The sequence below is a fragment of the Orcinus orca genome, chromosome 2 (genome assembly GCF_937001465.1).
Source record: "Orcinus orca chromosome 2, mOrcOrc1.1, whole genome shotgun sequence".
Lineage (NCBI taxonomy): Eukaryota > Metazoa > Chordata > Mammalia > Artiodactyla > Delphinidae > Orcinus > Orcinus orca.
Window position 1 is genome coordinate 172,679,489 of NC_064560.1, and position 15,974 is coordinate 172,695,462.

At 37.5% G+C, this 15,974-nt stretch overlaps 2 protein-coding genes across 25 annotated transcripts in view; one reads left to right on the plus strand and one right to left on the minus strand.

Moving 5' to 3' along the window:
- The window catches only part of PAPLN (papilin, proteoglycan like sulfated glycoprotein), a 62,392-nt gene extending 49,382 nt beyond the window's left edge, over positions 1 to 13,010 (plus strand). For 3 of the 11 annotated variants that reach the window (XR_007475838.1, XM_033437809.2, XM_033437946.2), the window contains one exon: positions 8,849 to 11,206. Coding sequence is in view for 1 of the 11 variants with exons in the window: in XM_033437946.2 (XP_033293837.1) it covers positions 8,849 to 8,853 (5 nt within the window). In the remaining 10 variants the exon portion in view is untranslated. Of the gene's footprint in view, positions 1 to 8,848; positions 11,207 to 12,092 lie in introns of those variants that run through there. The other 8 variants (XR_004486131.2, XR_007475835.1, XR_004486172.2 and 5 more) reach the window with 5 other exon arrangements.
- The window catches only part of NUMB (NUMB endocytic adaptor protein), a 182,544-nt gene that overhangs the window by 14,427 nt on the left and 152,143 nt on the right, over positions 1 to 15,974 (minus strand). For all 14 annotated transcript variants that reach the window (XM_033438274.2, XM_033438310.2, XM_033438095.2 and 11 more), the window contains one exon: positions 950 to 1,024. In XM_033438274.2, the coding sequence (XP_033294165.1) occupies positions 950 to 1,024 (75 nt within the window). The remainder of the gene's footprint in view (positions 1 to 949; positions 1,025 to 15,974) is intronic.

Genomic DNA, 15,974 nt, shown 5'->3' on the forward strand with positions numbered 1-15,974 from the left:
AATAAGCTAATTAAAATGATAGTTATTTCCAATTGTAATGTACACTTGAGATTACCACTTCTCTTGAACTTAAAAAAAAAGAAAAGCCTTAGTGAAAAGAACTAAAATGTAGCTAAATTAAATCACTTACAATGTATCAGGCAAGCTACCCATGAAAACTGTTCTTTACCTGCCAGACTTTCTCCTCCTTCCAGTGACACCTGAGGGTTATTTTTCTTTTTTTTTTTTGAAAATTGCCTTCTTGTTAAAATTTCTCCAGATTTAGGTCTCTTAAAAAGTTCGAATTAATGATTAAATGTACTTATATAAATAACACCTTATGCTAAGGGCAGAGTCTATGTCTATTCTTATTTAGGCATGTAGGATCACTTGCTTTCAAATGCAAAGTGCTACATATTATTTGAGATACTGTGTGTATTCTAAATAAATGTTAACCAAATGAGCAATTTACTAGTCCTTAAGATTTCACTTAAATTGAGTCTTCAGTTAAATAGTAGGTTAATCAGTTCAAATATCACTTTCTAAAAATAGTGTTTTATTAAGGAACAAGAAGAAATTTTAGATATGGTCTATCAACTTTGTTTTTTTAATTTTTAACTGTGATATCAATGAAAGGTCCATCATTTTTCACATCGTATTTGTGGGGGTAAACTTTTTTAACGTGTCAGAACAAAAACAGAACTCAGATCTTAACATTAAATGCTAATACACCGTAGGCTAAACATGCTGTGTCATGTAGACCAAAATGTTGAGAGAATTCTCTTCTGTTTTTCGTAAGGTAAATGAGTAACTAAATTGGTTTTTCTGAACATTAACTAGTCTCTCCAAAGATCGTTCTTTGGACAAAGTGGAAGGATACAGAGTGACTACAACAGCTTAATGGCATTATATTTGATCATAGGGATAGAAAACATATGAGCAGTAACATTTAAGCTTATGAAAGTTTTACCTTAGTTTTTTCATCCACAACTCTGAGTCCATCTGCCGATACCCACAGGACTGCCTTAACTGCTTTCTTTCCAGTCTTTTAAGAGAAACCAAAAAGGAAGGGAGACACACACATATATAATATTAAAAAATAGTCATCTCCCTAGAAAACACTGACTTCTGCCTTCCAAAAGTCACAAGTACAGATGGAGTCAAGTTCAGGAGGGCTGCCAAAGCTAGATACTCAAACCAAACTGCAGAAACATTCAAGAAAAAATAAGCCAAAGCCATTATTTTAGAAACACAATGCAAAATAATGAGATAAAATTAAGTAAAGGGTAAGGGGGACAAATGGAATAAAAACCAAGATATCACATTCTGTAAAGGGCAAAGAATAAGTAGATTCTTCACTCATTTCAAAACTCAACCACGAAAACCAAGAGTTAGATAAATATTAAATACATAAGGAGTTACACCACAAGTAGCTTCTACAAGTGCATTTAGAGTAGAAAGTAATACGTAAGTCTAAAATGAGATGCTGGCCATGCTACTATCCTTTGGCCCCAATGTGTATAGCAGGACCCTTGGTCACCTGAAACTTTCATATTGAAAACCCAAGAAGTCTTCATTATTCCTTTAACAATCTTTAAAAACCATTATTTCTTCTCTCAGGATTAACACAGAACTGGTTTAGTTTGTAATTTGACATTAAATGCATGGAGACATTTTGGGGACATAGGAGAATTAAAAAACTGTTGGAAAAATATTGTCATTATAACATGAATTCTTTTTACTGGCTGAGAAAAGACTTTTGGCACACAAGAATCACATGAGAACAAGCTGATGTATGATTTCTCCTGTGATGGAATGAAAATGGGACAGTGGGAATTTGTAATAGTAATTTAAATAGCTTCCTTTCTTTTTAACTGCTCCAAAGATACAAGCAAAATAAAACAAAAGCAAAGTGAAGGCTGAGAATAGGTATCAGAACATCAAAAAAAGTATAGATCAAAAGGAATCTGGTACTAAAGGTTGGAACAGCAGCCTCTAGAAGGAACAAAGGAAGATAAAGAAATGTCTACCATTCGTCACTATACATGTCCAAGCCCAGCACTCCTCAATAAGGCATGGCCTTATTTAAGTGAACTGTATAATCCACTCTGGGCTCCGTTTCCACCACCACAACAAATCTGATGAGAGCCTATTATATGCCAGGCAGTAGAAATACTCGAAGAGTTCACAGTCCATTGAAAGGTGACAGATAAACAAAAAATAAATAATACAGTAGTAAGTGCTATAGTAGAGTTGATAAGCTTGTAACAATGTCAGAAAGGAGGTATGGTCAAATCTATTTGTGGAATTGGGGGAAGGTTATTCCAAACTAAAGATTGAACTGGGTACTAAAATAATTTTTCTAGATGCCCCAGGTGGGGGTAGGAAGGTAGGGAAACAATAGAGGTAGTGGACATTCCAGGCAGAAGAAACAGCAGAATAGGACGTGGAAGCCAACAATACAGCAAATCTGGGCTCTATAAATATGTCGGTGTGGCTTGAAGTAGGATGGGTGAGCGAGGCGCAGTGGAATATAAAAAGCAGAAAAGGCCTAGCCATGGAGGACTGTATGCCTGCTAAAGAATTCTATCTTAATTCGGTGGGCAATTAGGAGCTACTAAAAGAATTTTAAACACAAATAAACAGATTTGCATTTTTAAAATATCACTTTGGCAGCAGTGTAGAGGGGTTGGAAAGAGACTGATGGGAGGTAGAAATACCACAACAAGATTCTAGGTGAGAGAAAATGAGGGTTGAGCTCTCTTGGTTGAGATAGGAATGGAGATGGGAAAGTCTTAAATGGTAAATGTAAGAGAGGTGCTGAAGACTCCTCTCTGGTTCCTGGCTTGGTAAACTAACTGGGTGCAGACGGTACTACAAACTAAGACAGAGAAAGGAGAGATGCAGAAGCAAGTTGGAGAGTGGGAGAACAGGATTTCAGTTTTAGACACGCGAAGCCTGGGATGTCTGTGCAACATCCAAGCAATTGGATGCACAGGTCTAAAGCTCAGTAGGGAATCTAAGATGGAATTTTAGTTTGGGGAGACATCAACTGCGGGAGTAATAAGAGGGCCAAGGACAGGAGAGAATATTAATAATTAAGGAATTGGGAGACGAGTAATGAAATATCAGAAAAGGAATAGCCAGACGGACAGGAGAATGAAAAGAGACTAGGGTCATTGCAACTAAGGGAGAAGGGTTTCGAGAAGTAACAGGTTGTCCAAAATGTCAAATGTTGCAAAGTGACCAAGTTAAGGAAAGATGTGAAAAATGTCCACTGGATTTAGCAATGAGTAAGACACCACAGTGATAGAGGTTGTGGTGGTGATTTTTATGTGTCATATTGGCTAGTCTATGGTTGCCCAGTTGTTTGATCAAACACTGGTCTACATGTTGTTATAAAGGTATTTTGCAGATATGATTAACATTTACAGTCAACTAACTTTAGGTAAAGGAGATTACCCTTGATAATATGGCTGGGCCTCATCCAATCAGTTGAAGGCCTTAAGGGTTAAAAACTGAGGTTTCCCTGAGAAGAAATTCTGCTTCAAGTCTGTAACAGAAATTCTGCCTGAATTTCCAGCCTGCTGGCCTCTGTGTGTACACACACACACACACACACACACACACACACACACACACACACACAGAGAGAGAGAGAGAGAGAGAGGGAGAGAGAGAGAGAGGGAGACAGATGGTGGTTTTGTTTCTTTGGAGGATCTGACTAATAAAAAGGTGGAAGTCAGACTAGAATGGGTTGAGAAGTAAATGAAAGGCAAGATGAGTCTACACATACAAAAAGAGCTATAAGGCGATGGAGGACAAGCAGAGGATCAAGGGACGTCCTTTAAGAATTGCGGTAAACTAACATGATATACTAGAAATAGAATGGATTTTGGAGTAAGACAAATACAAGTCTGAATTCAATGCCACTATCCATAAGCTAAACAAGTTATAGAGTCCTCTGAGCTTCCATTTCTTCATCTGTAAAGTATCCATAGGGTTGGTAAAAGGATCAGAGATGTATACAGTACCTGGAATTTAAAGAGGGTAATAAATAATTGGTATTCATTTATCATCATTATATTAATAAACTTAAAAAAATTCTCCCAACAATAAAGCTTCTTGAAGGAGTAACACACACTTTCAACAACAACAGATCATGCTTATATGCTGAATGGGAAAAGCCAGTGGAAAGATGGAGACTGAAGGCCCAAAAAGAGTAATGTAGAGAACAAAGTCCTCTAGGAGGCAAAAGGGGATGAGGCTAGAATACAAGTTTTAGATGGGAAGAGGGATGTCCCATCCTTGAAATAGAGGGATGGAGTGAAGCCAAGCAAAAATGAAGACAGATTTGTAAAGGAGTGAGTGACAAGTTGAGGAAGTTCACTCCAAAGAGCCACAAATTCATCTGTCAAGGAGATGAGATTACCTGATTTACTTTGCTAGGGAGAAGAAGGTAGACAGGCAGAATAAGAAAGCAGATTTACCATAGCAGTATTGGGGCGGTACAGTATAGTGACTCAGCACAAACTCTGGAGCCAGGCTGTTGTCTGGGTTTGAATTCTGGTTCTGCCACTTACTAGCATGACCAAGGGCAAATTACTTAACCTCTCTATGCTTCAGTTTCCACATCTGCATAATGATATTAATAATGTCACATACCTCATGGGATTATTATGAGGATTCAATAAATAAATAGATGTAAAAGGTTTAGAACTACGGTGGCCATATAATTTACTGTCCAAACTGGGACCACTTTGAAAGTGAAAGGGGACACTATTAAAACCCAGAAACAGGTGTTAAGCTGGGGCTGTTCAGGCAAACTGGGACAACAGTCACCCCATCAAAAACAGTAACTGCCCATATTTAACCAACGCTTATGTAGCATTTAGTATTTTGCTGGAACGTAAGCTCCATGATGGCAGGGTTTTTTCCATCCTTATTGTTCACTGCTATAACTTCAGAGCTTAGAACAATGCCTGGTACAGTGTAGGAGTTTAAGAAATATTTGTTGAAGGAATAAATTTGCTAAATATCTGCTGTAGGAAATAGGAGACAGCTAATCAGTGACACAGAAGACTGCCGAAAGGCACTGAAAATCCTGCGTAAGAAATTTCAATTTGCAGTTATATCAATACGCTCATTGTGCAAATGCAGCCCACAGTGTTCAGCATCGGAGGCAACAGACAGAACTACTTCAAGGTTGGGAGACTAACAGTGGGAAATATAAAAGGTCATTTTAGAATGGGACTGTTCCCCATTTAGTTTCCTTATCATATACAGGGAAATACTTTATTGGCCCTATTAGACTATTATGAAAATATCTCTGCTTTTTGAGGTATGTCTTTATATTAATTTTTATAGTGTTGTACTAATATATCGGTGAAGCATTGTATTTATCGTATTTCACAGCATCTGATTTCTCTAAATAGGCGAAGAAAACAGATAATATGAATTCTTCCATTTGTTCATACATTTGAGTGCCAGTTCTTGGATGTCAGTATAGTTTGCCACATTACAATTATTTCAATCAGGTATTGAGATATTAACACTCAAAGACACCTGCAGCTGAAATTAAGTCCGGACTTCCTCTCACAAATTCTAAAGTAGTAATGCTTCTGAACTATCTGTAAACTTTAGTGTCTTTCATTCTGATAATATAAACTAAGATTCCTAAACACTTTTTAGAAAATGATAAAAGTCACAGAAGATGAAAGTTTTCCTTTTGTTTGCCCTAAAACTATCCACTTAAGCCAATACCTTAGGAGATAAGGCCAAAGTTAGCTAGCCACAGGACTAAAAAAAGAGATAACCCAGAGTAAGTATGAAATATAGAATATACATACATCTTTAAGAACTTTTTTAAAATTTTTTTAAATTAATTTTTATTGGAGTATGGTTGCGTTACAATGTTGCGTCAGCCTCCACTGCACAACAAAATGAATCAGCCATACACATACAGATATCCCCTCCCTTTTGGACTTCCCTTAGGTTACCACAGTGCATTAGGTAGAGCTCCCTATGTTATACAGTATGCTCCCATCAGTTGTCTATTTTCTACATAGTATCAATAATGTATATGTGTCAATCCCAGTCTCCCAATTCCTCCCTCCCCACCCCTTTCCCCCTTGGTATCCATACATTTGTTCTCTACGTCTATGTCTCTATTTCTGCTTTGCAAATAAGAGCATCTATACCATTTTTCTAGATTCCACATATGCGTTATTATACGATAGAATATACATACATCTTAGTGACACAAACACCCCTTAAAAAAAGACTACATAATACTTCAGACACTAATAAAAATGTGGTAGGGGTAACGTATATGTGAGACAGTAAGAATTATTTCATCACCACGGTTCCAACGCTTTTTATTTTAATAATAATTTCAAGGTTATAGGTAGAATTCACACTGAGTAGTGTTAATGCATGAAAAATAGTTTTACAACAAAGAGAAAACTGCTTATTCTTCAAGGAAAGAAAATGGGTCTAACATGAACAGAATTTCAGTAACTTAGAATTTAAACTGAGAAGGATCAAACTACCCTATGAGTGAAAAATGTCAAATATAATTTTCAAGTAACCACTCAACTCTCTAAATATCCATGTTAAAATTTTAAAACTAACATTTCCCTTAAACACCTTTTACTTTGGGTAGATATAAACCAATACAGAAATTAAGCAGACTCTGACACTGGAGAAAATGATAGCAGGAAATGGGTCTATTACAAATTATTAAATCAGGAAGCTTACACTGCAAGTAAGAGAATGCACAGGTAATCTTAACGTGAAAATACCAGTGAAGAAAGACGAAAAGGTTGCAAAAATGACATGGAGATAGTAATTAAACAAACTCAGTACACTAAGATCATTTCCCCTAAATATAAAAGCTACTCACAATAAAAGGCAATGAAATAACTAATTACAATAAAGAACTGCCATCTGCCTACCTATTAATCTCCAGGGGTTTTTTTGTTTTGTTTTTTTGGGAGACACCACTTAAAAATTTTTTTAAATGGATGGAGATCACAAGTTGGTAGTGTGCTCAGTACGCTAACAGATCCTCACAGTCACTCTTCTGTTTTACATGTTGTTATCTGGGGAAGTACTTTGGATTTCCAGTTGGAGAAGTATGTTTCTAAACTGTTTAAATCATGATTGGAAAACTTTTCCTGTGAAGGACCAGGTATCAAATATTTAGGGCTTCGCAGGCCATACAGTCTATGTCACAACTGCCCAACTCTGCCCTGCTGCACAAAAGCAGCCACAGACAATATGTAAACAAATGGACATGGATTTGTTCCAATACAACTTTATTTATAAAAACAGGTAGTGGGCCATAGTTTGATGACCTCTGATATAAATCATCATAATCCCTGGAAAGTGATTAAACCTGTTTTGGAAAGACAATTCATTATACTGAAATACTAGAACTGTTTGGAATTGTCCCTGAATTCTTTTTCTTTTCTATTTTTAAACAAATGTGCTTATATCCTATTATTTTAAACTGAGACCCAAACTCAGGCGCAGTCCAACTCTAAAGTTCTATGATTCCTAAGGCCACCAGGGAGATAAGAACACGCAATTAATCAACATAAACAGAAGTGATATTTGGAGGCAAGACAATTGTGTTGGGCATATGACAGACAAGAACAAAAAGGTGTTCTAATGTAAGCCAAAGCAAAGAAATGCTAAAGACACACAGAAGCATAATTTGGCATAGCTATGAAATGTTAAGAAGCAACAGCAGCAAACAAATTTGGGCAGGAAGGGTAGAGCAAGTCACTCTTTCTGAGCAACGGCGATCTGCCATTCTATTGTGCAAAGCTCTTCTGCTACACACCAAAGAGGTCTTCAAGGGTACCCAATATGTAAAGAATCTCTGGTCAGTCTTTCTGTCACACCTACACACAGAGATAACCCAGTCATTATGGAGTAATAATGATATATTCGTAGGCAACCATGACACGGTGTGTCTTGCAATGAGTGAATGAGAGACTTCCTTAACAGGAAACTTGGCTTCTTCTTCTTCTTTTTTAATCTGAGAGGGCCTTCAAATCTATCATTTGATGACATTTGAATTTCTGAACAGAACTGTGTAACGAATAAATTTTGTCTTATAATTCCAAGATACAGTATGTACCTCCGAGAAACACAACTTTCTGTAGGATTTGAGACTGGTACTATCTCCAATGGCTGCTTCCTTAAAAGTACAGTAACTTTTAACCTGCACTTTCTTAAGTGAGAAGGGCCTTTAAAGGCTTTCGGGGAAAAAATAAGGATAATAGCACGTCATGAACCAAACAACAAAGGCGAGATTTTTGGAGGCTATTTAGCTCTCCTAGTTTATAAATCACTTTTAACTGAGAGGAGGGAACCTAGAAAAGAAATTATTCTAATATTAAGTTCATTTAAGTTCATACTAAGTTCATATTAAGTTTCAAATGCATATAATAGAGTGAAAATTCCACAGGGACCTCAAATTCAACCTGTCCAAAACCAAATTCATCATAACTCTTCTCACAGTGAATGATTTCCCCACCACCTTTCATCCATACCATAAACTTGGGTCTTATCTTCTGTCTCCTTCTGTATATCCCTAGGTTGAATAAGTGAATGAGTCGGAGCAGGTTCTCTGTCGCTCCAGTGGCCCTGTTAATGCTGTTCCTTCTATGCCTTTTTCCTCTAACTTAGTTTAACTGGAAGTCACAGTCTTAAGTCTCAGCCTTAGGTATCATCTCCTCTCAGAAGCCTTAATCACAATCTCCAACATTCACTGTCCCTCTCTGCTCCAGTAGTACCTATTATTGTTACACAATTTGTTAACTACCTTTTTTTACCTGTCTGGTTTTTCCCACTACAGGGTGAACTTGAAAGCACTGCATTTGTCATTCACTAACTCAGACATTTTGGAGCAGCTACTATGGACCACAAACTATTCTAGGCATTGAAGATTCAGCAGTGAACTAAATTAGGTGAAGATCTCTGTTCACAAAATGTTTATGTTTTAGTGAGGAAGAGATTAAAAAAACCCAAATAAGTAAAATGTATGCTATGACAAATGGTGATAACCCCTATCAGAGGAAAATAAAGCTAGGAAGGGGAATAGTGAGTGTCTATATATGGAGGAGGGTGGTATTTGAAATTTAAAATAAGGTTCTCTCAGTGACTGCCTCAGTGAAAATGGGGCTTTTGAACAAATGGGAAGAGATGAGGAAGTGAGCCATGCATATATCTGGATGATGTGTGCTCCAGATTAGAGGTTACAGTAAGTGCAAAGGTCCTGAGGTGGAAGCATAGCTGGTATGCTCAGGGAACAGCAAGGAGGCTAGTGTGGCTGGAACACAGGAAGCAAGAATAGGAGAAGATAGGAAAAGACAGAGATAATGCATGTATAATGGCCTGCTAGGCCTAAAAGACTGGTTTTTACCCTGAGTAGCTCAGGAAGCTACTGGAGGATCTAGGGCAGTGGAGCAACACAATCAGACCTCTGTCTTAAAAAGATCACTCCGACTGATATCTTGAAAACAGATGGTAGGGGGACAGTAATGAAAGCAGATTGTGTAGAACATTAATGCAATGATTCAGGTGAGCGGAGAAGCTGGCTTGGACCATGGCAATAGTGGTGGAGGGTAGTGAGACAGGAACTATTGATGGGATGGATACAGGGTAAAAGAGAAAGAGAGGAGACAAGATCAGATCCAGGATTTGTGGCTAAAGCACATGGACCGGGATGGGAAAGACTAGGGAAGACTAATTTGGGAGAGCGTTTCGGAATTTGGTTTGTGACACATTAGTGTGAAATGCCTTAGTGTGAAATGTTTAATGATGATGATACTGACACATCCATATGGCAGGCTATTCTGTACACTTTGCTTATATTTACTCATTTAATCTTCACAACAATCAGGTGAAGATGGAATTAGTATTATCCTTTTTTTATAAGTGGGGAAGCTGAGGTACAGAATGGTTAAGAACCTCTCCCAACGTCACAAAGCTAATAAGTGGCTGAGCCAGGATTAAATACAATTAATCCAGATCCCCAGTCTGTGTCCTTGACCCCTATGCTATACTGCTTCTAAGATGGAAGTACCATTATGGAGTTTAGGGCAGATGTCTGGAGACAGAACTTTCAAAATCATCAGCATAAAGATGGTATTTAAATCCATGACACTGGATGAGATCATCAAGGGAGAAGTGTAGGTAGAGAACAGTCCACAGACTAAGAAGTAGGCATCAACACAAGGGAAAATCAAGAGAATATGGCACCTGAACTCCAAATGAATAGACTGTTTCGAGGAGCGGGAGGGATTTGGCTGCTACATCAAATGCTGCTGACAGGTTGAGTAAATAAAGTCTGATTAAATGAGTTTAATAGGGGAAAGGAGAGCAGAAACTGAAGGCACCAAGAAGAAACCTTTTTTTAGAAAGATGGTTTGTTTTAATGCTAATGAATGATCCATTAGAGAAAGAAAAACTGATTATGGAGGAGGTGGGTAGCATTACTAGAATGACTAAGAGCTAGTATAAGAATCTTGCGGAGGAGTTGGCCTCAGCTGGGAGCACAGACAGTTCATCCCTTGAATTGGAGGGAAAACAGAGTATATATGCACAGATTCACGTAGGTAAGTAGATGTGGTGTCATGTTTGAGAGTTCTCTTCTGGTTGATTCTGTTTTTTCAGTGAAGTAGGAAGCAAGGTCATCAACTGAAAGAAGAGTAAGAAATTCTGGAGGTTTAAGGAAAAGGAAGGAGGAGTCAAATAGTCATCTGAAAATGAGAGTAAACTGGACTTAAAAAATGGAGATTGTCTCGCTCATCTTTGATCTGGATAGCCTAGCACAGTCCCTAGTATGTTTTAGACACTGTGACTTGAGGCTTGAGAACCACTAAGTCTTCATGAATACAAATAAAAAAGATAACTCCAAAGGTTAATGAATTTTTTTTTAATCTAGAAAAGATCAATGGCCAGGGCATTTGACATATTAGCTGATCATGTCGCAGGAAATACTGAAACCAAGGATCAATGGAAATCTTCTGAGTACTCTTGGGATTGTCTTTTTTCTTCTTCAGAAATTTGTTATATTGCACTTCAAAAGGATAAATAAACCAAATCCTAAAAGATGCAACTAATAAAATACAAAAGAAGGTAAAATTTATAGAAGGGCATGAGAATTTAAAAAACAGAAAGGAAGAAAAGGAAAGAGGCAGCAAGTGATATTCCCTCACATGTAAAGGAAAGGATCCAGAGTGAAGATAAGCACTAAGTACAATTTGCCATTGAGGAGAAAATTTAGGAAATCTAATTAGAATGTAGATGTGAGTACACTGACTTAACAGTGGTCATAAATACCATGAAATGTTTTACTCTTGATAATTAGTTGAAAACAATATAACCCTGCATTACTTTTCAACTATGTATTCTCTAAAACATAATCATTTCTAATGATGCCATTTAACAACTGTAACAGCATCAAAACTTGAAAAATTATATCTGGCAGTACATTAACAGTATCTGTTAAAACAAATATTATAATATTTTTGGTGCTTTTTATACAGTTAGAAGTGGTTATCACACACACACACACACCCCACCACAATCAAATAATAGCCCAGGGAGGAGTTCACAAACTCAAACGCCTACAGGGTTAAAAGCGGTAACAAAATGAGTGAAGCAGGCTGAGTGTAGGGACCATAGGGAGTTGCAGGGATGTGGCAAACAAGCAACCAAAGGGCACAACTGGTACTCAGCTCAAGCCACTGTTGCTGCATACAAAGCATGCCGTTTTGCCAGATCTTCCATTCTTAAGATAGATGTAATAGTTTGGTTTTTTTTTTGCGGTACGCGGGCCTCTCACTGTTGTGGCCTCTCCCGTCACAAAGCACAGGCTCCGGACGCGCAGGCTCAGCGGCCATGGCTCACGGGCCCAGCTGCTCCACAGCATGTGGGATCTTCCCGGACCGGGGCACGAACCCGTGTCCCCTGCATCGGCAGGCGGACTCTCAACCACGGCGCCACCAGGGAATCCCAGATGTAATAGTTTTGATGTAAAAAATTTCAATGTTTGAAATATTAGCAACTAATCCAAATTTATGAACTGTGCGCAGGCCATACGATGCATGTTTGTGGGAAGCATTCAGGCCCTTGCGCTATCTAGTGTCCCCTGCATTTGACACTTCTCCATTCACTATAATTAAAGCCTATCCGAGGAAAGCAGAGGCCAACACTTCTGAATGACAGAACACAGGGTAGGTGAAAGAACTCTGCACTAAGTTTCAGAAAACTTTGGTTTCAGGGTAGGCACTGCCATTTACTACTAGCTGGGTGACCTCTTTGAGCTTGTTTATTCATTTGTAAAATGTAGTTTCATGAACTATCACGTCTAATTCACTGAGCTGTTGTGAGTAACAAGTTAGAAAGTAGGTCAAAACACATCACAAACTACAAAGTTCTATATAAATACAAGTAGATGGCTAAGAGATAGTAGAAAATATATACTGGTCTCTGTCCCTGGTTCCTGGCACAGACCTCCTGAAATCCTTGTAATTTCCTAAGTGATAAGAGCACAACGAGCATCTCTTGTCCTGATATTTGGTCTCTGACCCCATCCCTGACACAAGGCTCCTAAAACCCTTGTAAATTCCTAAGTGAAGGGCATCTTTTGTTTAATGAGACAACCCTGAGTGGGCTCCTGGATGAGGGCTTGTTGCCAGAATGACCAAGCCATGATGAGAAGCTTAGGATTTTCAGCCTTAACCCCTATCCTCTAGAGCAGGAAGAGGAGCTGGAATTGGAATAATCTATCAAGCCTACGTGAGGAAACTACCACAAAATCCCAATAGTACAAGGTTCAGAGAACTTCCAGGTTGGCAAACACATCCACATGGAGAAGGTGACACACTCCAATTTTACAGGGACAGAAGCTCCTGCCCTTGGGACACTCCCAGACCTTGCCCTATGTATCTCTTCATCTGGCTCTTCACCTGTATCCTTTATCATATCCTTTAATAAACTGGTAAACATAAGTGTTTCCTTGATTTCTGTGAGCTGTTCTAGCAAATTAATCAAACCTGAGGAGGAGGTCATGGGAACCTCCAATTTGTAGCCAAATTAGACAGAAGTTATTATGGGTAACCTGGGGACCTGCAATTGCAACTGGCATCTGAAGTCGGTGGGAGCAGTCTTGTGAGACTGAGTCTTTAAATCTACGGGATCTGACACTATCTCCAAGTAGATAGTGTTAGAATTGAGTTAAATTGTAGGACACCTAGCTGGTGTCACAGAGAATTGTTTGGTTAGGGAAAAAATCTCTACACATTTGGTGACTAGAAGTGTTTTGTGTCAGTAGTAAAGGACACACCCAGGAGAAAGACTCACAGGAGGTAGACTGAACTGAATTTTTCTAATACAATGGCTTTAAAAAGAGACCTAATAGGGTGGCCTGAAAAGATTTTATATCTCTGTGTTCAGTCAGTTCCTCATAAAATGGTAATATAGATTACTTAGCTCATGAGTTTCCTCAAATACATTAAACTTTTAATATCCTTTTCAAACGTTAAGTGCCACGTAATTGCTTGGTAATAAAATATTTGCCGAGTATGGCCAAATACACTAGAAGCTGTATGTAATACTTCCTAAAAAGCTGAGTACATTCTTGACTTTCCTAAAAAAATGATCAATTTAATGTAGCTAAGTTTAGAAAAAGGTATTTCAGAGCCTCAGGGGTTTTTTTCCTTCTAAGATGTGTGTAATCTTACACCGGGTTAATAATACAGCCCTGTAACACACCCAGGTTTATCTGTTCCTCACTGCTAAAGCTTCTGAAGGTACTGCTCCCATTTGCTGGAGGAACAGGGAGGTCAGGCCCCTGACAGGAATAGAACAGGGTGGTCAGGTCCAGGACGCAACTTAGGGAAAAGCAGCAGCAGTTCTCCTGGCCATGATTTACAAATTCAGAATCAGGGATAATAATTCTCCCATCTACCTACTTTTCTCCAAATGTGCTTGATGGAAACACTTGATAACTGTTGTTCTCTTTATCTTGGTCCATTAAACCATACATGATAAGAAGGCTAAGAAAGTATCAAAATTTATGAGGAACTCTACTAGATAAAAACTCCCTATGAGATTCATTTTTAGCTTTCATCAAAACACAACTGACCTAGCAAACTCAACAAACCAAATCTCTTTCACCAGACTACTTCTTGTAGATAAGTGTGAATGTGAGTTGAATGATGCCAACTTGAAAGGTTTAAAAGGCTCCAAATTAAAGAAAAGTTTTTCACTTAAAATTAAGCACATTTCTGGAAAGTTATAGGTGATGGTTTTTTCTCCCTTGATTTTCCAAACTCTTTGAATGACTTACTGTAATTAAAAAAAATTGTACATAAGAATAAAATTGCCTGGCCATAAAAAGAATTCTCCCCACAATAACATAAGAATTCTGTATTGTATCTCTGTGAGATGAGAGTTGTTCATTAAACTTACTGCAGTAATCATTTCATGATATATGAAGTCAAATCATTATGCGGTACATAAACTTATACAGTGCTGTATGCCAATTATATCTCAATAAAACTGGAAGAAAAAAAATTCTGAGGTTCATGTTTGTTCACATTATGGGATCAATTAGTATCTTTTAAGAAAATCTCACTAGTATGGTTTAAACATCTCTAAATAAATAAAATATTAGTCTGAACCACTGAAAAAGATTCTTTAAAGCATTAACTAGTAACAAAGTAAACTGACAAGAGACAAAAATCCAAAATTAAATTACTACCTTTAGGGACTTCCCTGGTGGTCCAGTGGGTAAGACTCAGCATTCCCAGTGCAGGGGGCCCGGGTACATTCCATGGTCGGGGAACTAGATCCCGCAGGCATGCCGCAACTAAGAAGTCTGCATGCCAAAACTAAAGATCCCGCATGCCGCAATTAAGACCCAGCACAGCCAAAACGAATAAATAAATAAATTTTTAAAAAAATTACTACCTTTAAAGAAGAAAGTTAGAAAGTAAAAATGAGTTTCCAGGAAGCTCTTAACTAGCATCTTTTAAGGTTAAATCTTTTAACCTTTTATTTATTTATTATTTAAAAGGTTAAATCTTTTAAACTTTGCTTGTAATATAATCTGAAAACTGAGTGATTGTATAGCATAGTGATTAAGAGTGTAGACTCTGGAATCAGATTATCTGGGTTCAAATCCTAGATTCTACCACTTATTGTATCTGTGGATTCAGGCAGGTCCCTTAACCTCTGTAAACTTTAGTTTTCTCACTGTAAAACGGGAAAATAATAATTTCAGGGTTACTGTAAGGATTAAGTGAGATAATTCATAGTTTTCTTTCTCATACCATATGGATTTGCCATGTAGCAAAATGCAGTGAAAACAGCTAAGAAGCACAGTGTGACCCAGTTTGGTGACACTGGAGATGCACAATGACCCCATTATTTATAGCAATGAATATTGCCACCTTGGAGGTGATTCTCAAGTGAGAGCTATCTTTGTTCTTTAACATCATGTTATAACCTTTTAAAAAATATACCTTAACATGTTTTTTCTATAAACCAAATCAATATTTTCTCCTTTAGCTTTCTCCATCTAGCCTTCATGGACTTTTACTAAAGTAGATATATTAAAAACTGATCACTTAGAAGATAATTAAAATTGTATTTTAACTGGGGTGATGTGAAATTGCTTTGAGAAATTCTATTTAGGAAAGAGTAAATGCTCCACCAAAAAAATCTGCTTAACAATTATAGTGTCTATTTATAATGACGCAAATGTCTATAGGATTTATTCTTTCTAGTTATAGATCCCATATTCTACGGACCTGTTAATTTGACTCAGGCTCAAAATATCTACTAAAAGATTTTATTGTGACATGTGTGGGTAAATTATATGACTTTTTATTTCAGATTGACAGAAGTTACTGAATTAAACCATTCAATCTAAAATCCTTCAAATTTGTTTACATTAATATAAAGGTGAC